Source organism: Palaemon carinicauda, chromosome 1 (assembly GCF_036898095.1).
Source record: "Palaemon carinicauda isolate YSFRI2023 chromosome 1, ASM3689809v2, whole genome shotgun sequence".
NCBI lineage: Eukaryota > Metazoa > Arthropoda > Malacostraca > Decapoda > Palaemonidae > Palaemon > Palaemon carinicauda.
Window position 1 is genome coordinate 304,012,384 of NC_090725.1, and position 27,909 is coordinate 304,040,292.

The 27,909-nt window shown below is 44.4% G+C and overlaps 1 protein-coding gene across 2 annotated transcripts in view; it reads left to right on the plus strand.

Annotated features, from left to right (window-relative positions):
- Positions 1 to 27,074, plus strand: part of LOC137658512 (phosphatidylinositol 4,5-bisphosphate 3-kinase catalytic subunit delta isoform-like) — a 119,702-nt gene extending 92,628 nt beyond the window's left edge. For both annotated transcript variants that reach the window (XM_068393289.1, XM_068393297.1), the window contains exons 20-22: positions 4,767 to 5,086; positions 5,942 to 6,061; positions 26,421 to 27,074. In XM_068393289.1, coding sequence (XP_068249390.1) covers positions 4,767 to 5,086; positions 5,942 to 6,061; positions 26,421 to 26,546 — 566 coding nt within the window. In that variant the 3' untranslated portion in view covers positions 26,547 to 27,074. The remainder of the gene's footprint in view (positions 1 to 4,766; positions 5,087 to 5,941; positions 6,062 to 26,420) is intronic.
- Positions 27,075 to 27,909: the final 835 nt, after the last annotated feature.

Consider the following 27,909-nt stretch of genomic DNA (forward strand, 5'->3'; position numbering starts at 1 on the left):
CATAGAAGCTGTGGGATCTTGGTGAACAGACCGAGGAAAAAGTCTAGACTTTTTCGTCTTCCTTTTAGGTTGGGGACCCACATCCGTGGAAGACTTCCTCTTTGAAGAGATGCCCCACTTCTGGAGAAGGTTCCTATTCTCTGTGGTGGCTCTCTCGATTACCTCTTTGACCACCTCGTTTGGAAAGAGGTCTTTACCCCAGATGTTGGAAGATATCAGCTTCCTGGGTTCATGTTTCACTGTTGCAGCAGCGAACACTAACTCCCTACAGGCTCTTCTAGCCTTCATAAAGGCATATAGGTCTTTTACAAAGGTGGCCAAATGCATTTTGGCCAAGATCTTGAGCATGTCTGGGGTACTTTGATGGGCTGAACACATCTCAATGCAGTTTTGTAGGGATAAGGAGGCCCTAAGTCTCTCCTTTGTCTCTTGTTCCTTGCACAAAAGAAGCTCAATGTTTAGGGAGATTCTCGCTAAACTGTCGTCCAGCGATGTCCGCGTCTAGTTTCCCTACTGAAAAGGTTAAGTGGACTTCCTTCCAATCCTTCTCCTGCATGGGTAAGGCTAGTGACAGAGGCTTGCATTCCTCAAGTGCAGGACATGGTTTGCCTGCCTCCACTGCCTTGGCAACAGATTTAAATGCCTTCCACGTAAAGGGGAATGCTATTGAAGTAGTAGCAAGAAAGGTAGGGTATCTCTTACTCAGTCCGAACACTTTCGACACCAAGTAACTCGCCTTTCTCAGGCCTGTGCCTTATCATGGTCGAGAATCATGACTTCCTTCGGTTCCTTTTCTTTTTCTGATGTTGGTTCATGCTTCAGTCGAATGACGCAATCAGGGAAAGCGTTAAAGCTTGGCCAGAACTGGATTTCGTCTAAAGAAACAGATCCCATCTTCTCTGAGATGTAGTGTTTGCCGTCTAAAATCGGCATAAGCTCCGCATACCTCCAGGGATTGGTTTTGGAGCATGTCTGGAGGTCTTGGTCTCTGGGTCGCTTGTATGACCCTCGGGAGGCGACGAGTGGAACTTCACAGAGCTCTATCTTGAGTTTCGCTTCCTTTGTTTCGCCTTGTTTGCGAAAGTTTCCCATTAGACCCGTAAGATGGGCAGTAACTGGTCCATTTTTTCTAATAGAGTGGTAGAAGGTGAAGACGTCGATGTTAACGGCTCCAAGGCCGGCACAGACGGAACCAATTCCGACACGACATCGTCATCTTCTTGCAGGGGTGCTCTCCGTCCCGATAGCAATTTGGACGCAGGGAGGTGCGAATCGTGCCTGAGGCACCACTATTTCACTACTTGCTTTCGGGAACAGCAAGCTACACATCCTATCGTTAGGTAGGTCTGGTCCCGGAGAGACCTTCTGGAACCCTCTTACCCATTTGCGTAGTTTCTTATGTGCCGCATCCCTAGACTCCACTGACTTGGGATTATCAAAACCTTCGGACACTAATGTCCGACAGATATTGCATACATGTGAGTTCCAATATTGCAGGGATTCGGAAATAATATTGCAGGGGGCATGAGACCTGCATGCATTATGACCGTAAAAATACTTACTCTTAATATTGCAGAAGACTGCAACACATTTCATCTGGGGGTTCCTCCTGTAAAGAAAGGAAAGCAGAATGAGTATACAATTGTTTATCTCACCTGATAAGCAATATGTAATACTGATCTTTTAATTATTATAGCTTAGGATAGTAAACTAGAAAGGAATAGTGAGAGACACATACTTGTGTATCCCTTGCAAGCAATTGCTGTAACCTCCCCCAAGTATTAAATATAAAGAGTTTCCTTTATCAAGGCTACTCGAACGAAAAGGGTTCTAACCCATAGGGATAGAAAAGTGTACACTGCCACTGACCCTTCTAATTATTTAATACTGTGGGTTAAGGATAACTGATTTCAAATCAAGAGTATTGAAGGAATTCTATTCTTTCAATATAGGTTTGGTCTCAGCAGAAGCCTGCACAAGGGTACCCAAGATATGTTAGAACTTAACTACTGTATAATAATACTATAGTTTTCTGTTTGCAATATATACTATGTTGCAAAATACTGGCTACTGTATAATCATATACTGTAGTTCAGCCAGTGTGCTGCCGGCATGGCTAGCATCTGGCAGCACGGTCCAGCCGGCATGTCGCCGACTGGACTAGAAATTAGAAAACACACATATTTGTGTATCCTACCCGGCCCATTTGCTGTGACCTTCCCTTCCAATATCAAAACCGGAGAGTTTCCTGATCAGGGAAGCTCAAAGATAAGTGTTCTAACCTTTAAGGATAGAAAGTGTACTACCACTGGCCCTTCTAAATTATTTAATATTGTAAGGTAAAATGTAAACTGATTTCTAATCAGAGTATTGAAGAAATTCTATTCTTTCAATATAGGATTGGTCTCAGCAAATCCCTGGGCAAGGATACCCAAGATATGTTGGAAAATAACTACCAGAATAATATATACAATAGTTTTCTATCTGCAGTATATACTGTATTGCAATTATACTGACTACTGTATAAACATATACTGTAATTCAGCCGGCATAGCTAGTCCCTGTCAGCACAGTCCGGCCGGCATACTAGCTGATAGAGAGAGAAAGCATGGAGTGAAGGACTGCCTTATTACTCTGTAAGTTACACTAAATAAGGATGTAAATATATAATTTACTGCTTTCACCAGAAAGAAGGCTCAAATGGAGGGGGGAGAATGCATCATTCAGGCTTCCATCCAACCACAAGTACCGTTGCTGGCAGGCTAGTACCCGGCAGCACTGGTACAGTCGGCATGCCGCCGGCTGAGTTAGTACCTGCCGGCGCCAGCCAGGTTAGTACCCCGGCAACAGAACTTGCATAATCCAGTCGGCATATGGCCGGAAGGCTAGCTCCCGGCAGCATTGGTACAATCGGCATGCCGCCAGCTGAGTCAGTACCTGTCAGCGCTGGCCGGGTTAGTACCCCGGCAACAGGACTTGTGGCCAGCAGTCCAAGGGAGGACTGAAGAACCTTCGGGACAGAATAGACTTCCCTCCGACAGCCATCATGGCTGCCGGCAGCCGTCATGGCCGCCGGCAGCCAGTAAGCAGGAGCCCGGCCGGCCCCGCAACCCGTCGGCAAGCGGCGGGATTGCAGAACGACGGCCCAAAGGGTTGCGATGGCTAGGGCATCAGTAAAGGACAGAGGGGGGAGGGAAAGGGTCCTGTACGAGGTGCGGAAGGGTTGCCGGTCCTACCACCCCCCCCCCAAGAAACTCTGTTTCAGTATCGGCACCATCCTAGGCGGCAGGAGAATATGTATTCTTCAGCCTAGAGTCTACCAATACAGTTAAGGGGACGGCGGCAGACTTGCCGCCTCCTCTCAAGAAGGGAGAAACAGAGTTCCAGTGCCATCCTACGCGTCAGAAGAATGTCTTATTCTTCAGCCTAGGATCTGCGAGCACAGGACTAGTCTTCTAGACCGCAGGGAGAATGTGGCAGCATCATACAACCACTTCACGTGCGGCCTAGGGAGGTCTAGCCTCCTATGCTGGCAGGAGAATGACTATTCACCCAGCCGGTAAAAGACCATATACTCTGAGGTTCTGACCGAATACGATCGACATAGAAAGAGGAAAATTATGCATAAATATCTTTGCAAGTATAACATGCCTAAATAGCTTTCATAATTAATTAAAGCTATTTCAACTCCGAAAGTCGTTATACTAACTAAATAACACATGCCTAACGAACGACAGCGCCCATGGCGCCTCCGGCAACAGGCCTAGCTCCTGAGCACAATAAGTTACTCTAATTTCACTGTGAAACAGGAGCTAAAATATATACATTGTAAAGAATCAATACTCAACTTTCCAGAGGCGAAAGAAGCTGGAGATTGCATAATAATCCTCGCAGAATCGATCGAAAAAGTTAGATCAACAGGGAACACCACCGTGCGAATTCGCAACAAAATTAGGAATGACCGCCATCTTGATACTCAATAGTAGTATGGGAAATAGGGTAACCTTGGTAACGGCTCCCCTTCCAAAATTGCCACTCTTCCCCCTCGAAGCAAAAACGCTATTCGGGGTGAAGATCGCTGTGTCGTATCAAGCTATATGTCCGCTGATTTATGCAATATCCTTAAGAGACTGTTAACGATATTCGTGCCAGGAGTTAGAATTCTGGAGACCTAAAGGTAAATTCTCTGGGAATATCACTGTAGTTCATATATCCCTTGGAAGCTACTATTAGGAACCTTCCATCAGGACGACATGGCTTGAGCCCAAAAATGTACTTTATGAGTTTTTTTTAGCATACATTATAAAAGTAAAGCTTTTAAAATGTATTGTTTTAGCTGTACAAGATATTGAGAGCCTTGCATTGTCCTGTTTCCAACATAATAAACTAGATAGTTGATTAAATTTTTGCTTGCCAAAGGAAATATTTTATTACACTTTTCTAAAATAAATACCAAATGATTACTCTATTTACTAGGCCTCTAATAATGTTAATGAAATACAAGGGAGATTTTATTTCCATGCTACTTTAGGCAGTTTTTGTTTATATGTGGTATTTATCCTGACAAGTAGTTCATATTTATTATAGCTGTATTCTGAAATCTTGGTAATAAAGTTATGTGATTTTGGCATTTTTTAAATATTTGAGACAGTTTTCATATTGAAATGAGACTCTTGGCTCAAAATTTTCTCAGAAATTAACCTCATTTTTCTTAGTTTTATTTAATTATTAATGTTACTTATTGGAGTACTTTCTTATGTCTGCAGCTTGGTTGAAAGATCACAACACAACTGAAAGCATGCTGAACAAAGCAATTCATGAATTCACTTTGTCCTGTGCCGGATATTGCGTTGCAACGTATGTTTTAGGAATTGCCGATCGCCACTCGGATAACATAATGATCCTGAAGAATGGCCAACTCTTCCATATTGATTTTGGACATATTCTTGGCCACTTTAAAGAAAAGTTTGGAATTAAGAGAGAACGACAACCGTTTGTCTTAACGCACGACTTCATCCACGTGATTACCAAAGGACGGCAAACTCGCTCAGACGAGTTCATAAAATTCAAAGGGTTCTGTGAGCAGGTGAGAATGGTTTGCTTGTTTATAATTTTTTTTTTCATTCAGTGACTTCAAAATTTTAATCTACTTAGTGTTTACATACTTGGAAACTCTCTTTAGTCTAATTCATTTGAAGTGTTTGCATACTTAGAGACTTGAAGTTAAAGTTGTAAGGTGACTAGCAACTATTTGAGACATGATTCAATTATAATAAGGAAAGTAAAGGATACATTGCTATAAAAACTTACTTATAGTATTTGCATACTTGGAGACTCAAGTTAAAGTTGTTAAGTGATTAGCAACCATTTGAGTCATGATTTAATTATAATAAGGTAATGTAAATGATATATTGCTATAAATATTTTCTAATTATATCAAGGCTATAAAATTAAAAGAAAAGTAATGGGGGTTATTTTCAAGGATCAATTTTTACTTTTATTCTAATATGATCAAACTGAGATAGCATAACATTTTGTTCTGATTGGTTCATTTGATTTTAGTTGTTGTTCAAGTTTTTAAATTTCTAGTGACTTAATTTTGTTATTTTTGGCCTAGGTTTAAATATAAAATCGGAAAAAATATTTGCAAATAGTAGAATTATTTCTACAGGAATAAAATCGTAACATTTAAAGGAAATTTTTGTTTTATGTAAGCAAATAACTAAGTGTATGTTCATGTTGCATTACATATTTATTTACATGAGAGATTTGAGTTTACTGTGGTAAAAAAAAAAAAAAATTATTTTTTATGCATGGATGATAAATGTAGAGTATATGTAAGAGTAAGGTCGTGATATTTACATTACAGTAATGGGAAAATATCCAGAAAATTTTGCATTTACAGTATGCAATATTATTCATTTATTTAAATTTCTTCCAGGCTTTCCTTATTTTGCGTCGGTATGGATCATTCATCATCTCCCTCTTTGCTATGATGATATCTACTGGGTTACCTGAATTGAAAAGTGAGAAGGAGCTAAATTATTTAAAAGAGACCCTGGTAAGTGATACATTGAGATTTAATTCTTTTTATTAGCAGTTTGTAAATGTTTGCGAGTGATCTGTTGGTATAGAAATCATACGCACCTTTTACAATTCTGGTGAATTTTCTTTGTCTCTCAATGAAAATATATCATTGCTTATGTATATCCTCAATTTATTCTTACGCAAATGCAAACCTTCGTCCTTTAGTAGGGGTAATATTCTAGCGAAGTCAGGAAACATCCAAAGAATAGTTATCAAGGTTCTGCCAACTACCACCCAGTATCCACTGGTAATGCGGGTCTGACAGCACTCTGAGCCTTCATTCTAAAACTGGCCACTGAGCTGCACAGACATATTTTTGACGGTCTTCATCTGTTGTGAAGTTTTTCGCTAATATCTCATTTCAATACGAGTGTTTCAACTTTGTGATCTTTGTTCTCAATATCAGCGATACAGATCCCCAATATTTTATACAAGCCTAGTCTGGTTAACATAAGAATAACCATTTTCATGTAGCCCATGAAAATTGGATATTTGTTCCGTAACCGAAATACAAACCACGCTATTTACATAGGGTTTACTTTCGGCGTAGCTGAAAATGACGAGCCAATAGATTTTTAACGAGGGTTAACTACCCCCGCGCTAGTTAGGAAAGGGGTAGGGGAAGGAGTAGCTTGCTACCCCTCTCCCCCACACACCGGTGAATTGTCCCTCTTCACTTTTGGCTCGGAAGATGAGCAGACGTGTCTGTCTTTTGTCCTTGCTTTTGACAGCCTTAATCTGTTTTTTCTTTTTCTCAGACTTTGTGTGTTTGGAAGTTGGCCTCTACCTTCATTGCAATTATGTGCAAATGGCCTGGACTTTCCGGCCGCCCCTGTGGTACCTTCATGTCGGCGGTCGAGACGGATCCTCACACCCTTTGCCCGCAGTGTCGAGGTCAACAGTGTGCTAGAGACTTAACGTGTAGTGAGTGCAGGGAGTGGTCTACCTCCCAGTGGGAGAGGTTTGCCCGCTGGCGTAAGAAGAAGTCCAAGAGAGACCTTTCTCCTTCAAGGATTGCCTTGAAGGAGGAAGGCTCCAAGGACTCTTCTTCCGCCGCCCAAACCTCCTCCGAAGCTCCCATTCGGCCGGCCTCTCGTGAGAGACTGCCGAGTGGTAGCGTAGGCCATTGTTCTGTTTCCCGATCTCGGGGTGCGGGAGAGGGCGTTGCCTCCCATAGCAGGGCGGCTACCCCTCCTCATCCGGGGGAGGATTTTGATTCTAACTATGATGACCATGCTGTATCTAATGATGATCTCTTTCAGCTCTGGGCTTCCTTGGGGCTTAAGGCTTGCCCTCCAAGGAAGCCCTGTTTGACCTTATTCAGTTGGGGGCTGCTGTCAAACAATCGCCGGTGATAGCAGAGGTAGACCCTCTGTCTTTTGTCGACGTGGTTGTGGCAGAGGCTTCCGACGGGTCTGGTCAAACCTCTGCTGCTGCTGCTGTTGCTGAAGGCTCTGCTCCCCCTTCCGAACATCCCTCGAAGGGTAAGTTGAGTCCCACGATGTCTCCTGCGGGTGCGCCTCCTCCCCGGGGGAGCGCACTGACAGACTCCTCTTCGGAGGACCGACGATGTGGATGACCTTCCTCGAGGCCGCCTTCGCCGTAAGGCTCGTCGTCCTCTTTGCCGCAGGGGCCTCCCGTCTCCCTATAAGGGAGTCAAGAGGCGCCTCTTTGAGTCGTCTCCGCCGCCTTCCTCTACAGAGGATTCTCCTCATCGGGAGCAGACCGTAGTAGCCACGTCCCTGGACCTCTCCGCAGCTCCTACGCCTACGAGACCTTCCACCTCTGGCACAGATGCGCAGCAGGCGCCTTCTCACTTCGTCACCCGACAGGCACCGGTCCCTTTTGGGCAAAGGGATGTCTCCCAGCGACTGGTTTATCTAGCCTTTCTATGAGACGAAAGGATAGCAAGGTTGAGGAGGGTGGCAGAGCCCTTCCTCAGGTGGGAAGAGCTTCCAGCCCAATCATGGTTACGTCTTTTAGGTCACCTAGCCTCCCTGGCCCGTCTAGTCCCGAACGGCCATCTCAGGATGAGATCCCTGCAATGGCAGCTCAAGTCCTGGTGGAGTCAGGGCTCCGATTCCCTGGACTCTCTGGTCCCGATAGGACCCACGGAACAGGCGGACCTGCGGTGGTGGCTGATCGATGGAAACCTACGAAAGGGAGTGGATCTTCTCGTCCTTGCCCCGGATTTGACGCTATTTTCGGACGCGTCAAAGGAAGGGTGGGGGTCCCACATTCTGAACCAGAGGGTCTCAGGCCTTTGGTCAGAATCAGAAAAGTGCCTGCACATCAACCTGCTAGAGATGAAGGCCGTGTATCTGGCTCTTCAACAGTTCCAACAGACCCTGGCGGGCCACTCCGTGGTGGCGATGAGCGACAACACCACGGTAGTAGCTTATATCAACAAGCAGGGAGGTACTTATTCACAACAGCTATCCTATCTTGCAGTAGAGATTCTGAGGTGGTCCGAAGTCCACTCGATAACACTATCAGCTCGCTTCATTCCTGGCAAGAGGAATGTGCTCGCCGACAGTCTGACCAGGTCTTCGCAGATAGTGAGTACTGAGTAGTCTTTGGATCCTCAGATAGCCAACAAAGTCCTGACTTTGTGGGGTTCCCCGACGGTGGACCTGTTCACGACAGCCTTAATTTCAAGCTGCCTCTGTACTGCGCCCCAGTCCCGGACCCCAAGGCTCTCTGGCAAGATGCTTTCCAACAGCGGTGTTACAACATCGATGTGTACGCCTTCCCACCATTCTGTCTGATGAGAAGGGTACTCAATAGAACCAGACTATCGGTCAACCTGTCTATGACCCTGATAGCTCCGCTATGGCATCGCGTGGAATGGTTCCCGGACCTTTGCAGCTCCTGACGGAACTTCCGAGAGAACTTCCCCCACGACACGAGCTACTCAGACAGCCACATTGCAACATCTTCCACAAAGCCGTAGCCTCGCTTCGGCTTCATGCCTGGAGACTATCCAGCGTCTCCTCACGGAGAGAGGCTTTTCGCAACAGGTTGCGGAGAGAATGTCTCGTCACCTGCGAAAGTCCTCCGTGGGAGTCTACCAGGCGAAGTGGAGAGTCTTCTGTGGTTGGTGTCATGGGAGGGGTATCTCTCCACTCGATGCCACTATTCCAGCAATAGCGGAGTTCTCTTGTATTTGCGGGAAGAAATGCGCCTTTCAGTCTCGGCGGTGAAAGGCTATCGCTCAGCCTTAAGTCTGGCCTTTAGGCTGAAAGGAGTGGACATCTCTTCCTCGCTAGAACTCTCTTTACTCATACGTAGCTATGAGCTTACCTTCCCTCAGTCGGAAGCGAGACCTCCTCCATGGAAAGTGGTTCGGGCTCTCAGGGCTCTGAAGAGACCTCCCTTCGAACCATTACGCCAGGCCTCTGATCGCCACCTGACTTGGAAGACGGCTTTCCTACTCGCGTTGGCCTCTGCCAAACGAGTTAGTGAACTTCATGGTCTCTCATACGACATCGCCCATTCAAGGGGATGGGGGGAGGTAACGTTCAGGTTCGTCCCCGAGTTTGTTGCCAAGACTCGGAACCCTGGAGTGCCGGACCCACAGTTCGACTCCTTCAGGGTCAGGAGTCTCTGTTCTGTAACAAGTGACCCAGACCATCTGCTATTATGCCCAGTGAGGAGTCTGAGGCGTTACTTGAAGAGGACTACTGCAGTTCGTCCCTGCGTGCAAGCGTTGTTTGTAAGCACAGGCAGGACGAAGAGGAGGGTCACCAAGAACACCATCTCGGCTTGGATTCGAAGGGTTAACCACCACTTCATGAATCCTGACCCCTCTCCGTCACGTCGCCCTAGGGCACACGACGTCAGGGGCATCACTACGTCCCTGGCCTTTAAGGGAAACTTCTCTGTGACGCAGGTGCTACAAGCTGGGGTCTGGAAGGGTCAAACGACCTTCACAGCCCACTACCTGCAGGACGTGACCCAGAGGAGCCTCGATACCTTTTCTATCGGCCCCGTGGTGGCTGCACAACAGCTGGTCTAACCTCAGGCTCCTTAACGGACAGGTAGCAGAAGGTTGAGGGCGTTGTTACCCGGTTTATTCTGCGTGAATGAAAGAGTATGTCTGGCCCTTACTTCTTTCTTCATCCTCCCCTCTCTTGGGGAAAGCAGCATCCTGGACTCTGCATAGCTGACCTCAACCTCTACAGGTAAACCATGCTCCCTTGTGTTCCTAGTATTAAGTTAATACTGTCGCGTCCCCCATATCCTGACGAGGTGGTATTGGGAACGTCCTAGCCTAGAATTCCATCTAAAGTACTCCAGGTCAACTTCCTAGGAAGAGTCACACTCTATTCTTCCACACACAACTTATGTAGGCCACACATCCCTTGCGGAGCAAGAAACTTGTGAGGTGCAGGGACTCACTCGGATTCTGAGTCCCCGGGTAAAGCCAAAGCCAGTAAGGCTGAGGACTTTCCACCCTTCCTAAGGAGCAAGTCACCCAATGTAAATAGCGTGGTTTGTATTTCGGTTACGGAACAAATGACAAATTCAGAGATAATTTGTATTTTTCCTAAACATACAAACCTTAGCTATTTACACATACAGTATTTGCCCGCCAGCCCTGTCCCAAAAGTCAAGTCCTACCTCTTAAGTGAAGTGAGACAACTCCCTTACCCCCTTGCTAACTAGCGCGGGGGTAGTTAACACTTGTTAAAATTCTATTGGCTCGTCAATTTCAGCTACGCCGAAAGTAAACCCTATGTGTAAATAGCTAAGGTTTGTATGGTTAGGAAAAATACAATTTTAAATATTAAAATAGCTGACGTCTCCGACGGCCCGACAGATTCCAAAAACTCGCGAGCGATCGCCATGAAGGTTGCGGGTGTGCCCACCAGCGCCGACTATCGGCCAGATACCGCATATACTTCTCAACCACTCCAGTTCTTCTCTGTTGGTGTCACCGACAACATTGGTTCCGCTCGCTCTAGAGCTCGAGTTTTCTACCGAATTGGTGAAGTACTTTGTTTTGGGTTTAATTGGCTTTCGCTGGGTTGGTGTGTTTCTTCAATAAAACTCTTGAAACCTTTTTTGCTTTTGTTTTTTGTTGATGAACTTGGCTTTACTTTGGATTTTCTCTGGTTGTTCATAATGGCTGACCCTTCTCCTGTATATCGCAAATGTGCGAGAGATTGTAACAAACGTCTTCCAAAAGCCTCTATGAACCCTCATACTGTTTGTTCTAATTGCCGGGGTAAATCCTGCCAATTAGGAGATCGGTGTGAGGAGTGCGTGGTTTTGTCGGAATTCGAGTGGTTAGAGTATGAAAAGTATACTCGTAAGCTCGAAAGAGATAGGGTGAGGAGAAGCTCATCTAGATCTTTAGAATTTTCCTCCTCCCATGCCCCTGAACCTAATCCTTCCCCTGTAGTGGTAGTTTCTGAACCCCCTATTAGCACTCACGAACCTTCAATGCGCGATATGTTTTTAGCTATTCAAGCATTAAGTGAAAAGGTTGAATCCTCAGCCTCGGACAGGAACCAGCTTATGTCCGATGTTAAGTTGTTAAAGTGTCAAAGTGGTAAAGTAGAAAATCAAAGTGGTAAAGTGGAAAGTGCGCAAAATGTGTTTAGTGTTGCGACCGAGGGTTCGTCTGTTCGTGCTTGTCGTTCCCCTAGTCCGAGACCTCTTTCAGGCTCATCTGCACCAGGGAGAAGGAATGTCGTAGGACTTAAGGGAGCGAGAGGTGTAATCCGACGTACAGACGTTCCCTCTTTGGTATCAGACGTTTCTCATCAAGAACGTCCTTACCATAAGACGGGGGAGACTAAGTTCTCCTCGTCTTCCGACGACTTGTCGCATAAGAAACCTTGGCGTAAAGTTTCTAGACCCTTAAAGCGCAAGTCAGTCCCTTCAGGACATGTCCAGCGTCCTGACTGTAGCCATTGGGGCAGCTCTGACCACTTGCAGTCATCGGATGGCTGTTCGCCTGTTAAGCGAAAACGTAACACGGAGTCTCAGTAGGTGCGATGATTTGCATGCACAGACGTTACCGACGTCACGGCCCGTTCCGACTCCCGTTGACCCGAAGTGGGTTGTCCTGCGGGACATGCAGTCTAAACTTTCCTCTTTAATGGAAGATTACGGCATGAACAGGTTCGCAATGATCCTTTGCTTGCGGTTCGCCAGTACGGTAAGCGTGACTCTGGCCTTCAGCCGCCTAAACGAGTGTTTTCTCGTCCTTATGATGTTAGCGCTAACGTTTCTAGTGCTTTTAAACGCGATTCTGATCGTGTTCCTCGTCATTCCCGTCAGTCACGTGACGTGGAACCCCCTTTGCCGCAGTCTCGAGCTGACGTTCAGCAGCTGTCACCGCAGCCCCGCACTGACGTTCGTCGACCGACTCCGTTGCCCCTACGTGACGTTGAACGTCTGTCACCGCAGTCAGAGGTTGTTTTTCCTGCTCAGACCCTGCAGTCAATGCAGTCTCGACATGATGTCGAACGGCAATCAACTCAGGCTGTTGTTGTTTGTCAGTCACAAGACTTTCAGTCTTTGCAGCCGCGGCGTGACGTCGTTTCCTCAGCTGTTGCTGCTGCGCCGTCGCATGTTGACATAGCCTGTCAAGCGTTGCCTCCTCGGCATGTCTCTCCGTATCGCGAGACTTGGCAGTTGTCGGACGAAGTTCCGTCGGGTGAGGAAGTCGTTGATCCCCTTCCAACTGATATTCCTTTGGGGACTTTTTCGGATGGAGAAGAGCCTAAAGTTGCTCAGCCCTCTCTTGATTTTAAGAAGATCATGCTTATTTTTAAGGAACTTTTTCCTGATCATTTTGTGTCTGCTGCTCCTCGTTCGCCACCATCAGAGTTCACGCTGGGCCTAGCTGCTTCGACTCCGTCGTTCACAAAGTTAGTACTCTCTCGCTCTTCTAAGAGAGCTTTGCGTTTATTAGGCGACTGGTTAATGACCAGGAGGAGTTTGGGGAAGTCAGCTTTTGCTTTTCCCCCTTTTAAACTGGCTTCTCGCGCGAGCGTCTGGTATGACACGGGAGAAGTTCTCGGCTTGGGAGTACCTGCCTCTGCCCAGGGAGACTTCTCAAGCCTCGTAGACTCTCCTCGTCGTCTGGCCATGAGACGCTCGAAGGTTTGCTGGTCCTCTTCAGACCTAGATCATCTCCTCAAAGGAGTTTATCGGGCCTTTGAAGTTTTCAACTTTTTGGATTGGTCGCTGGGAGCCTTGAGCAGGAAGATCTCCTCAGCAGACCGTGATGTCTCTGTGCAAATTATGTCCTGCATGGACAAGGCTATCCGAGATGGCTCTAATGAACTCGCTGCTACTTTTACAGCAGGAGTTCTTAAGAAGAGGGAGACTCTTTGTTATTTCCTGTCTGCAGGTGTCACTCCTTGTCAAAGGTCAGAACTACTCTTTGCGCCATTGTCTTCTGCCCTGTTCCCGCAGCAGTTGATTAAGGATATCGCAGCATCTCTAGTGCAGAAGGATACTCATGATTTGATGGCCACGTCTGCGCGTAAGGCTGTACCTTCGTCCTCTTATGTCATCAGACCTAAATTTGATACTCCAGCGACAAGGTTTATCCCGCCCTTTCGTGGCAGAGCTCTCAGTAAGGGAGGCTCTCGTGCCGATAGTAAGAGAGGTAAGAGGAGAGGATCTAAGTCCTCCCGTGGCAGAGTCTGACTGCTCACGTCCTCAGACAGCAGTAGGGGCCAGATTGACCAACTTCTGGCAGGCCTGGGAGAAGAGGGGTGCAGACCGGGAGTCTGTTTTGTTGCTAAAGGAGGGTTACAAAATACCTTTTGTACGGAGACCTCCTCTAGTAAAAGATCCGATAGACCTCTCTCCCAGGTATCGAGAGGAGTCGAAGAGACAGGCATTACATCTGCAGGTGTCTCAGTTGCTAGAGAAGGGGGCGGTGGTGAAAGTCTCGGACCTTCAATCACCGGGGATTTACAACCGTCTCTTCCTAGTTCCAAAGCATACAGGAGGTTGGAGGCCGGTGCTAGATGTCAATGCTCTCAACGTGTTTGTTGTCAAAACAAAGTTTACGATGGAGACCACCAAATCCGTTCTAGCAGCAGTCAGAGAGGGAGACTGGATGGTCTCTCTCGACTTGCAGGATGCGTACTTCCACATTCCTATACACCCAGATTCTCAGCCGTATCTAAGGTTTGTATACAGGAATGTGGTGTACCAATTCCGAGCACTGTGCTTCGGCCTCAGCCCTGCTCCTCTTGTTTTTACGAGGCTCATGAGAAATGTAGCAAAATTCCTACATTTGTCGGGGATCAGAGCCTCCCTGTACCTGGACGACTGGTTACTCAGAGCGTCGTCCCGTCATCGCTGTCTGCAGGACCTACAGTGGATGTTGGATCTTGCAAAGGAGTTGGGCCTATTGGTGAACATAGAGAAGTCTCAGCTGACTCCCTCCCAAACGATTCTCTATTTGGGGATAGAGATACAGAGTCTAGCTTTTCGGGCTTTTCCGTTGGCTAACAGGATAGAGCAAGCTTTGCTCAAAGTCCGTCTCATGCTAGAGAAAGACCATTGCTCAGTGAGAAGCTGGATGAGCCTCCTAGGGACGCTTTCATCCCTGGAACAGTTTATCTCTCTAGGGAGACTTCACCTACGCCCTCTCCAGTTCCATTTAGACTCCCATTGGAACAAGGAGAAAACTTTGGAGGCGGTCTCGATCCCGATCTCCGAGCCAGTCAAGACTTGCCTGGACTGGTGGGACAGCAATATAAGACTTCGAGAAGGTCTGTCTCTGGCAGACAAGAACCCAAACCATGTGTTATTTTCAGACGCGTCGGATTTGGGTTGGGGGGCGACTCTGGACAGTCTGGAATGCTCGGGTCTTTGGACGGCAGACCAGAGGAGCCTTCACATCAACTGCAAGGAGCTGTTGGCAGTCCATTTAGCACTGACGAGTTTCGAGAGTCTCCTTCGAAACAAGGTGGTAGAAGTGAATGCGGACAATACCACGGCCTTGGCTTACATCTCCAAGCAAGGAGGCCCTCACTCCCACGCTCTTTTCGTCATCGCAAGGGACCTCCTCATCTGGTCAAAAGATCGAAGCATCTCACTGTTGACGAGGTTCGTCCAAGGGAAGTTGAATGTCTTGGCGGACTGTCTCAGTCGGAGAGGTCAGGTGATCCCTACAGAGTGGACCTTCCACAAGGATGTGTGCAAGAGTCTTTGGATGACTTGGGGTCAACCCACCATCGATCTCTTTGCGACCTTGCTGACCAAAAGACTCCCGACTTATTGCTCTCCAGTCCCAGATCCAGAGGCGGCCCACATAGATGCCTTTCTGTTGGACTGGTCTCACCTGGACGCTTACGCATTTTCACCGTTCAAGATCCTCAACAAGGTGTTGCAGAAGTTCGCCTCTCACGAAGGGACAAGGTTGACGTTGGTTGCTCCCCTCTGGCCCGCGAGAGAGTGGTTCACAGAGGTACTTCTATGGCTGGTAGACGCTCCAAGGAGTCTGCCTTTACGGATGGATCTCTTACGGCAGCCTCACGTAAAGAGACTTCATCAAAGCCTCCCCGCGCTTCGTCTGACTGCCTTCAGACTATCGAAAGACTCTCAAGAGCTCGAGGATTTTCGAAGGAGGCGGCCAGAGCGATCGCGAGGGCTAGGAGATCTTCTACAATCAAGGTCTACCAGTCGAAGTGGGAGGTATTTAGAGATTGGTGCAAGTTCTCCTCTATTTCCTCCTCCAGTACCTCTGTAACGCAGATTGCGGATTTTCTCCTGTATCTGAGAAACGGTCGCTCCCTCTCTGCTTCCACCATTAAAGGCTACAGAAGCATGTTGGCTTCTGTTTTCAGGCATAGAGGCTTGGATCTTTCAAATAACTAAGATCTCCAAGACCTCCTTAAGTCTTTCGAGACCTCTAAGGAGCGTCATATTTCAACTCCTGCTTGGAACTTAGACGTGGTCCTACAGTTCCTAATGTCAAACAGGTTTGAGCCTTTAAATTCAGCCTCCCTGAAGGATCTTACCCTCAAGACACTTTTTTTGGTGAGCTTGGCTTCAGCTAAAAGGGTCAGTGAGATCCATGCTTTTAGTAAGAACATCGGCTTCTCGACGAATAAAGCTATATGTTCTCTTCAACTTGGTTTTTTGGCCAAGAACGAACTTCCGTCTCGTCCTTGGCCTAAATCTTTTGAAATACCTAGTCTTTCAGAGATCGTAGGTAATGAAGTTGAAAGAGTGCTGTGCCCCGTTAGAGCTCTTAACTTTTACTTGTCTAGAACTAAACCAATACGAGGTTGTTCTGAGGCTTTATGGTGCTCCGTTAAGAAGCCCTCATTGCCCATGTCTAAGAATGCGTTATCTTACTTTGTTAGACTTTTAATCCGGGAGACACATTCTCATTTAAGTGAGAAGGATCGTAGTTTGCTTAAGGTCAAGACTCACGAAGTGAGAGCAATAGCGACTTCGGTGGCTTTTAAGCAAAATAGATCCCTTCGAAGTATTATGGACGCGACCTTTTTGAGGAGCAAGTCAGTGTTCGCTTCATTTTACTTAAAAGACGTCCAGACTCTTTATGAGGACTGCTACACACTGGGTCCATTCGTTGCAGCGAGTGCAGTAGTGGGTGAGGGTTCTACCACTACATTCCCTTAATCCCGATATCCTTTTAATCTTCTCTTGAAATGTTTTTATTCTTGTCTTGGGTTGTACGGAAGACTAGGAAGTCTTTCGCAATCTTTTTGGTTTGGCGGGTGGTCAAATGTTGTTTCTTGAGAGCGCCCAGATTAAGGGTTTTGATGAGGTCCTGTTATAGGGGTGTTCGCCCTGGATATAACAGCTCCTGGGAGTCTTTCAGCATCCTGGGAGGATGGCTGGGCTTCATGAGGAAAGCGGACTAATGAGGCAGAGTAATCATCAGAGTCAGCTTCCTTACCAGGTACCTATACTTAAGTTGGTTTTTTATGAAATATTTGTCAAAAACTCTTGAGCATATACGCCTTTATTGTATTAATACTGGTCTCTACCCACCACCATGGGTGTGAATCAGCTATTTATATATTCACCGGCTAAGTTTAATATTTAAAAATGATATTTTCATTATAAAATAAATTTTTGAATATACTTACCCGGTGAATATATAATATTAAAGGCCCTCCCTTCCTCCCCGATAGAGACCCAGAGGACTGAGAAGAACTGGAGTGGTTGAGAAGTATATGCGGTATCTGGCCGATAGTCGGCGCTGGTGGGCACACCCGCAACCTTCATGGTGATCGCTCGCGAGTTTTTGGAATCTGTCGGGCCGTCGGAGACGTCAGCTATTTATATATTCACCGGGTAAGTATATTCAAAAATTTATTTCATAATGAAAATATCATATTATCTCCGAATTTGTCATATTAGCCAATAGTGTAATGTCTTAATTGATCACCACTGTACTCAACGAGCATGGCTGAATGATGATGATGAAAAAAAAAAAAAATTGGGAGATGCTGTTTTGTCTCCAAGGACTTGTTAAAGGCTAGAATAAGGAATCTGATATGACATAAATACCAAAGAAATATCTCCTCTGCTCTGGAGCCAGTACATCAACATGCAAGGCATGGACTCGATGTGTAATAGGGGAGAAATCGTAGGTTCAAGCTCATTTGAACTTTCCACAGGAAAATGAGACAAATATGGAGACCTGGCATACTTGTTGCCTCTTCTTCACTTGAGTCTGTTTAATCAGACCCTCTGTCAAATTGTACAAAATGGTTAGATCATTATCCGATACCTGGGATATTGGCAATCCATCTTCCTTATTCGTTTAAACACCATGGACAATTCAACACAGTGTGTCCTTCATCCTGTAAAAGTAAATATGTCATACAAAGCCTGCTAGTTTTAAAATGGGAAAAGGAACATGAAATTGATCAAGCGATCAAACATGCAGTAGATGCAACGAAGATATTGTATAAATTTTGTATCTTATGAGTAAGGAAGCTAAAGATATTGAAGAATAAGAGACTTTCTTTTTCAAGAAAAGGAAAAAAAATATCCCTATTTATATTCTTTATTTTTCTATATTGGATAGTTTTTTTTTTTTTTTTAGATAATAGCTAGCATATTTCAACTTTCCTATCATTTTTCCTAGCAATGCAAACCTTAATACTTGAAGTTAAACTTCCTCAAGTTTTCATGGAGGGAATTTCTTCCCCCATGCAGTAAACCTATTCTCCTCTACCATACGCCATCCAAGACGATCAGAGGTAAAAAGTGTGAATGAATTTTTCAATATTTCTAATCTTTATTGTGAATGATTTTGTATTAATTTTTAATGTTAGGGGTTATAAATTTTTCTTTACCATAACATTACAAACCTTTAATAATTAGAGTACAGTGATACCTCGGTAGTCGAACGACTCTATACTCGAACAATTCGGAGTTCGACCAAAATTTTCGAGAAATTTTTGCTGCGGTGCTCGACCAAAAATTCGGTACTCGACCAGCCGAACACGTGACGACCGCATGGGCTTTGTGATGATCGCGCCATCTCGGCCACTCTCGCTTGTTCGGGAAGCATCAGTTCTCTCGAGAGCGTCACTCAGACAACGCGCGATCAGCATTCGTTGTGATTTAGTGATTTTCAGTGCTTTTAATTGCTTTTTTAGCTTTCATAATGAGTCCCAAGAAAGTAATGAGTGTTAAGGGGAAGGAGAAGAGGAAAACAGTGCGAACAACGATCGAGTTGAAGAAGGAAATTATAGCGAAATATGAGAATGGTGTACGAGTGTCCGATTTAGCGGTAGAATACGGAATGGCGAAGTCGACCATTTCTACGTTTTTAAAGCATAAAGAAATGATTAAGAAGGCGAATGTTGCAACGGGAGTTACGGCGGTAACTAAGCAAAGGCCACAAGTGATTGAGGAGATGGAAAAGTTGCTTTTAATATTTATTAAAGAAAAACAGTTGGCCGGGGAAAGTGTTAGTGAAGCGTTCATTTGTGAAAAAGCGTTGCATATCTATGAAGAATTAGTGAAGAAAAGTCCGAGTACCAGTGAAAGTGATTCATTTACATTTAAAGCGAGCAGGGGTTGGTTTGAAAAGTTTCGTAATAGAACAGGTATTCGTAATAGAACAGGTATTCATCATTTTCGAAGAATACTGCAGAGGAGGAAGAAACAATTAACAATAGACCAGTTTTTCACAAAAGAAAAGAAAGCTGCTACATCAAAGCCTGTTTCTCCTCCAAAGAAGAGACAAAGAAGAGAAGAAACCCCTGAAATAGATCTGCCCACCCTTTCATTGGAGAGAGAAACAACTCCTGAAGGAGAACTACCCCGCCACATCATGGAAGGGGACTCTCCTTCCAAGCAGTAACCTCCCCCTTCCATCCTCTCCACATCCATCCCTGTATGCCATCGAACCGCTGCTCAAAGGTATGTTCACTACAGTACAGAAAATGGTTTAAAATTGTTTTATTTTAGTACAGTAAATGGTTTAAAATTGTTTTATAGGATTTTCTGACCAATTTCATACACATTTAGATAATTATTGTTGTTTAGGTACACGTTTTATTAATATTTTGGGCCTGTTCGAGTGCTTGGGAACGGAATAGAATATATACCATTATTTCTTATGGGGAAAAAAAATTCGGTACTCGAACAAATCGGAGGTCGAACACGGATCTCGAACGGATTATGGTCGAGTACCGAGGTATCACTGTATATGTATATTTATGGACGTTGGGTAATGCATTGAGAGACTTTCATTTAATTCTTATGGGGAACTGGGAAAATGTTATTTTGATAATAAAATAAATTTTTGAATATACTTACTCGGTGATTATAATAGCTGCAACTCTGTTGCTCGACAGAAAAACTCTACGTAAAAATTCGCCAGCGATCGCTACACAGGTAGGGGGTGTACTCAACAGCGCCATCTGTCGTTCAGATACCCATTACTCATTGTAAACAAAGAACTCAATTTTCTCCTCGGTCCACTGTGTCTCTATTGGGGAGGAAGGGAGGGTCCTTTAATTTATAATCACCAGGTAAGTATATTCAAAAATTTATTTTATTATCAAAATAACATTTTTCAATATTTAACTTAGCCGGTGATTATAATAGCTGATTCACACGCAGGGGGGTGGGTAGAGACCAGCAAAATATGTTTACATCATATGAGCTAAGAATTTTTATTTCATTTTAGAAGTTATCAAAATAACTAAACAAAATAAATAGGTACCTGGTAAGGAAGTCGACTTGAACAATTACTCTGCCTTTTTAAGTACGTCTTCCTTACAGAGCCTCGCGATCCTCTTAGGATGCTGAGCGACCCCTAGGAGCTGAAGTATCAAGGGTTGCAACCCATACAACAGGACCTCATCAAAACCTCTAATCTAGGCGCTTCTCAAGAAATGACTTTGACCACCCGCCAAATCAACTAGGATGCGAAAGGCTTCTTAGCCTTCCGGACAACCCAAAAACAACAATAAAAACATTTCAAGAGAAAGATTAAAAAGGTTATGGAATTAGGGAATTGTAGTGGTTGAGCCCTCACCCACTACTGCACTCGTTGCTACGAATGGTCCCAGAGTGTAGCAGTTCTCGTAAAGAGACTGGACATCCTTAAGATAAAAAGACGCGAACACTGACTTGCTTTTCCAATAGGTTGCGTCGATTATACTTCGCAGAGGTCTATTTTGTTTAAAGGCCACGGAAGTTGCGACAGCTCTAACTTCGTGTGTCCTTACCTTCAGCAAAGCTTGGTCTTCCTCATTCAGATGGGAATGAGCTTCTCGTATTAACAGTCTGATAAACTAGGATAAAGCATTCTTTGACATAGGCAAAGATGGTTTCTTAACTGAACACCACAAAGCTTCAGACGGGCCTCGTAAAGGTTTAGTTCGTTTTAAATAGAACTTAAGAGCTCTTACAGGGCATAAGACTCTTTCTAGTTCATTTCCAACCATACGATAAGCTTGGAATATCGAACGATTTTGGCCAAGGTCGAGAAGGCAGCTCGTTTTTGGCTAGAAAACCAAGTTGTAGAGAACATGTAGCCGTTTCAGATGAGAATCCGATGTTCTTGCTGAAGGCATGAATCTCACTGACTCTTTTAGCTGTGGCTAAGCATACCAGGAATAGAGTCTTTAAGGTGAGATCTTTCAGGGAGGCTGATTGTAGCGGCTCGAACCTGTCTGACATAAGGAATCTTAGTACCACGTCTAAATTCCAACCAGGTGTAACCAAACGACGCTCCTTCGTGGTCTCAAAAGACTTAAGGAGGTCCTGTAGATCTTTATTGTTGGAAAGATCTAAGCCTCTGTGACGGAAGACTGATGCCAACATGCTTCTGTAACCCTTGATAGTGGGAGCTGAAAGAGATCGTTCTTTCCTTAGATATAAGAGGAAGTCAGCTATTTGAGTTACAGAGGTACTGGTCGAGGATACGGATACTGACTTGCACCAGTTTCGGAAGATTTCCCACTTCGATTGGTAGACTCTAAGGGTGGATGTTCTCCTTGCTCTAGCAATCGCTCTGGCTGCCTCCTTCGAAAAGCCTCTAGCTCTCGAGAGTCTTTCGATAGTCTGAAGGCAGTCAGACGAAGAGCGTGGAGGCCTTGGTGTACCTTCTTTACGTGTGGCTGACGTAAAAGGTCCACCCTTAGGGGGAGTGTTCTGGGAACGTCTACTAGCCATCGAAGTACCTCGGTGAACCATTCTCTCGCGGGCCAGAGGGGAGCAACTAGCGTCAACCTTGTCCCTTCGTGAGAGGCGAACTTCTGCAGTACCTTGTTGACAATCTTGAACGGAGGGAATGCATATAGATCTAGATGTGACCAATCTAGGAGAAAGGCATCTATATGAACTGCTGCTGGGTCCGGGATTGGAGAGCAAAATATTGGGAGCCTCTTGGTCATCGAGGTTGCGAAGAGATCTATGGTTGGCTGGCCCCAGGTGGCCCAAAGTCTCTTGCATACATCCTTGTGGAGGGTCCATTCTGTTGGAATTATTTGTCCCTTCCGACTGAGACAATCTGCCATGACATTCAAGTTGGCTTGGATGAACCTCGTTACTAGTGATATGTTTAGACCTTTTGACCAGGTGAGGAGGTCCCTTGCGATCTCGTACAATGTCAGAAAGTAGGTCCCTCCTTGCTTGGAGATGTACGCCAAAGCCGTGGTGTTGTCCGAGTTCACCTCCACCACTTTGCCTTGAAGGAGAGACCTGAAGCTTTTCCAGGCCAGACGTACTGCCAGTAGCTCCTTGCAGTTGAAATGCATTGTCCTTTGACTCGAGTTCCATATCCCCGAGCATTCCCGACCGTCTAATGTCGCACCCCAGCCTACGTCCGATGCGTCCGAGAAGAGAACGTGGTTGGGAGTCTGAACAGCCAGGGGAAGACCCTCTCTTAGGTTGATATTGTCCTTTCACCAAGTCAGACAAGACTTTATCTTTTCGGAAACCGGGATCGAGACCGCTTCTAGCGTCTTGTCCTTTTTCCAGTGAAAAGCTAGATGGTATTGAAGAGGACGGAGGTGTAGTCTTCCTAGTGACACAAATTGATCCACGGATGACAGTGTCCCTACCAGACTCATCCACAGCCTGACTGAGCAGCTTTCCTTCTTCAGCATCTTCTGGATGGATAGCAGGGCTGGGGGCTGATCGTCTTGTTGTTCAGCAACGTCCTCATCAGAGGGTTCCTCATCCGAAACTGATGAGGAAACGGCAACGGAGTGGGCAACGTCTGGCTCGCTGAATCCGGTCGCACTGGTGGATGCGTGACGGAGCCGGACGCAATATCATGGAACTGCTGCACAGTCTGTGAACTGTCAACAACCATGAGTGCGCGAGGAAGCACAGCGTCAACCCGAGACTGTCTAGAATGTCTGGGTTGTGCAGTCAACACCCTACCGGGTTGCTGAGGTTGACGCACTGCGTCAAAACAAGTCACCTCTGCTGGTTGTTGAACGTCCTGAACGTCAAAAACCACCTCCGAGCGTCGCTTAATGTCAACATGCGGCTGGCAACCCACACTGGGTCGCATCGGTGGAGTAACCACCTCAACTGGCAGACGCGAGTAGGTTACCTCAGCGTCAACAGGGCGCACAACCGACCGGTTGGAAGGTTGTTGGCCAGAAGGTTCTTCTCCGCATTTAAGTCCTCTATCAAGGATGCAAGCTTGGACTGCATGTCTTGCAGCAAAGCCCATTTAGGGTCTACGGGAGCAGGTGTGGCAACAGACGGGGTTAGCGACTGAGGCGGAACCGTTTACCATCCCTGAAAGCCTTGTTATGCGTAACATAATAGTACAGCAAAACTTCAAAGGCTCGACAACAGCTGTGAAGTTGACCTGTAAACAACTTGGAGCGTCTCCTGGTTAGGCGCCAGGGAGAGTCTACCAGAATTGAGAAGTCTATCTGGGCAGAGGCATGAACTCCCAAGCCGAGAACTTCTCTCGTGTCATATCAGACTCTCGCTCTATAAACCAGTTTAAAAGAAGGGAAAGCAAAGGCTATATCCCCCAAACTCCTCCTGGTGAAAAACCAGTCGCCTAGCCAACGTAACGCTCTCTAGGAGAGCGAGAGAGCACTAGCTTAAAAACAACGGCTTCGAAGTAGCTAGGCCTAGTGTAAGCTCTGACGTTTAGGCGAACGAGGAGCAGCAGTTACAAAAAGATCCGGACAAAGATCCTTAAAAAAATCATCATGATTTAATTAAAGTCCATAGGAGGCTAAGCAGCTTTAGGCTCCTCTCCATCTGACAGAGTCCTCAAGGGAATATCAGTAGGAGGGAGAACAGCAACTTCCTCATCTACAGGAACCTTGTCCGATAAAAGCTGAGTCTCTTACTGGTGCATTAGTAGCGGACCAGAACGCAACGTCATGTAACTACTTGACAGTCTGTGAACTGTCAACCACAACAGGTGCGTGAGGACGCACAGCGTCCACTCGAGACTGCTTTGACTGCCTAGACTGAGCAGTCAAAACAACTCTAGAATGCGGAGGTTGACGCACAGCGTCAAAACAAGTCAACTCCGATTGTTAGTGAACGTCTTGAACATCAACAGGAGCATCAGCCAGTGGCCTAACGTCCAAATGCGGCTGAAAAACCACACGAGACCGCATCGAGTGTGGTTCTAAACAACCTGACTGACGTGACTAAGCTACGCCAACGTCAACAGTAAGCACAAAGGAATGTTAGGTTGGCTGAAAGCCAGGATATCGATGAGATAAACGGCTAGACTCAACGGACTAATCGGCAGAATAGTCTTCCATAAGGGAGGCAAGCATATACTGCATGTTTTGCCATACAACCCCTTAAGGATCAACGGAAAAGGTTGTGGTAATAGACGAGGGTAACGTCTGTGACCGCAACACTTTGCCTACAAAAAAAGACTCGGAGTCTGTGTTACGCTTTTGTTAGGCGGCGAGCAGTTATCCGATGACTGCATAGGGTCAGAGCTGTCCTAATGGCTGTAACCAGGACGCTGGACCTGTCCTGAAAGGACTGACTTTCGCTTAAGGGCTCCGAAACCTTGTGACAGGTTTCTTATGCGAAAAGCCTACGGATGGCGAGGAGAAACAACGTCTCTCTCGTCTTATGGTAGGGGAGATCTTGGTAAGATTCACCCGATACCATAGAGGGAAAACGTCTGTTCGTTGGTCAAGGCCTCTCGAACCCATAAGTCGTTTGACATTACTTCTCCCCTGGGCTTGGGAGCTTGTAAGAGGTCCCGGACTAGGTGAACGACAGGCACGAACAGACGAACCCTCGGACGCAACACTGTAACACTTTGCGCCTCGGACGCAACACTGTAACACTTTGAGCATATCACTTTATCACTTCGATTTTCTGTTTTGCACTTATTTCTACCTGAAACACGCAATTCTACCCTTCATTAAAAGGTAGTAATTGCGAAATTAGTCGTATAATGCAAGCTCATAATACCAGCAAAAAACAGAAAACATATTTTAAGATAAAAAGAAAAATCAGTGGCTGGGAAAGAGACTAAACACTAGTTCATATAACTACGTTTTCAATCTCTCACCGCACATAGCCTGGGGACGAGAATAAAAACCTAAAAACGTTTTATCCTTCCTCCCCGTACAGCGACTAGGGACGTGAGTAACACGAGAACAACGTTACCCGCTTGAACGGAACGTTTTCTCTCCTCTCTCTCCCTCCGTCTCTATCTCTCTCTCTCTTTCTCTCTTGATTTCGCACCTAAGAGAAGAGCCCAATTATATATCGTCAAAAAAACATGTTATTTGACTAAAGGAAAAAAACTGAAAGGTTTTTCAAATAAAAAGTTCCTTTAAATTAGAATTTAAAACATTTAAGCTAAGAAAGAATGAACAAAACGTCAGAATCGATTTACTCTTACTGCAAAGTGAAACCGTGATACACTCTCTCTCTCTCGTAACGATAGAGCGCATGTTGAACGTCCTGAACGTCAACAACTGCGTAGCATAAAAAACTAAACGTTAGTTCATCTTTGAAAACAGTACGAAGACTATCAAAGAAATTCTTTCATAAAAAATTACATTTAAAAAGTTTTAAATCCTTAGCTCTTTAAAAGCTAATTACGATATAAAGGGCTCAACGTTGATTAACTTCAGTTTCCAAGTTAGGACCGCCTACTCTCAGGAAAGTTCTATATAAACAAAGCATTAAAATTTATTTTTATATGTTTATAAAAAATGGAAAGTTAATCGAAGAGGCCTAATAAAGGCGGAGAGATATAAAATATATATAGGAAAATCTATAACGTGATAAGATAATTACTAAAAGCCTAAACACACTTCCGTCTAAGGGAAGGGTCGGCCATTTAAAAGTGAAAGAAAGTCCATACTCTCTTTGTCACCATAATTAAATCTATCCAAAACGAGTTCAAGTTTTAAGATGAAGATAAAACACCTGCATAGCGAAAGCTCAAAACTAGAATAGTGTACTTCACCAAATAGTTGTGAAAACAAATCCAGTTAGCAACAGCGAATTAGTAGGTCTTGCCGGTAGCCCGACAGAGAGAAAATTGAGTTCTTTGTTTACAATGAGTAATGGGTATCTGAACGACAGATGGCGCTGTTGAGTACACCCCCTACCTGTGTAGTGATCGCTGGCGAATTTTTACGTAGAGTTTTTCTGTCGAGCAACAGAGTTGCAGCTATTATAATCATCGGCTAAGTTAAATATTGAAAAAATTCTCTTGGTTCACTTGCATTTTGGTTTACAAGCTTGCTCCTGGAACAGAATAAACTCCTGAACTGAGGTACTCTAGCACTACATAATGTGAGGGATTGCACTTGTGTACATATTACTATAAGGAATACAATATTTGGGTATGTCTGATTGTAGTCTTTCTTTCACAGAAACTAGATCTAACAGAGGATGAAGCTCTAGAACACTTTCGTTCCAAGTTTGACGAAGCCTTGTCAAATGCATGGAAGACTTCAATTAATTGGGCCATTCACAGTATGGCGAAAAATAATCGATAAACTAGATTTATCATTAGTGTCCTAAAAGATTTACCTGTTGAACTTGCCAAAAAGTAGATTGTAAATGTTTATAATGTATAGATAGAAAATATTGTTCTTACAGTATGTTTAAATACTGTAGTTTATCTTAAAAATTATGTATAAAGTTGTATAGGAAAGAAAATATCTTATTTGATAAATTAAAAGTCAGTTATAATGCACTTCAAAACCCAATTCTGTCCCCAAAAAGTAATATGACTTGTTATATGCTCCAGCCATTTTAGAAATCTGTGTAAGAAAGCAAATGATATATTATTTAATATTGATACAGGGCCAACAGATTTTCTTTGACAGCTAATTTTACAAAATATTCTACCCAAGGTATATAACAAAGTGCCTACTATAATTCCTCTAAAGAAAAAATGTACAGTATTAACATTACTATATACAGTACTGTACTCGATTAAGATGATCCAGCAGTCATGCATACAAAATTTATATTTTGACTAAAGAAAAATATCTATACATTAAAAGAAAATAATAGACAAAGTTTTAATTATTTCACATTTCTCATTCCCAAATTTCTTCATTAATTCTATTACAGAAGAGTTTATGATGTTTTACCATAGTGTCCAGATTTTTATTATATTTTATTTTGATAATATGCTGCACCAACTGAGAACAGGGGATGTAAGTAATGCAGAACCAAGAAATTTCAAATATGGAGAATTGATCCTAATTGACAAGATTTTTATTAGAAGAAAACTCTTTGCTTCATATCAAGGTAAAATTTATGATGTTTGAAAAGACATACATTGTTAGGATTTTTATTTAATCTGTTGGTTTTAAAAAATTAAGTATTGATGATGAAAAATACCCACACCACAAATAATTATTCATCAAAAAGTATTTAAAAGTCAATTCTTCTGAGAGGTAATTTTCTTATCAAATTGACAGAGAATTCAGTATTCGGTTGACTTACTTACTACAACTGTTATTTTCAGGTAAATATTTTGAAAAGCCTATTTTTCTAATTTTCTTTATTGATTATAAATCTTTCAGATTGAAAAGGTGAAAAGTATTGTAGTTGGGACTAGAAATTATGTGGAATCACTTTTAGCTCTATAGAGTATACAAACAGTCCTCCTTCAAAATAAAACAATGGGGACGGAAATACTTTGTTACCTGAATTGTTCGTAAATCCTTACTGTGCAAGTACCTCTAGAGTTAAATTTTGTCCTAGGGTATGCATAGCCTAACTCAAATGCCTACATTTTTCAGAAGTCAACATATAGTCCCCTTTCATATAAAATCAATTTCAGGTTATTACAAATAATGTTCGACTTACTTTACAGTTAAAGTATGTTATTATTAAAAAAAAAAA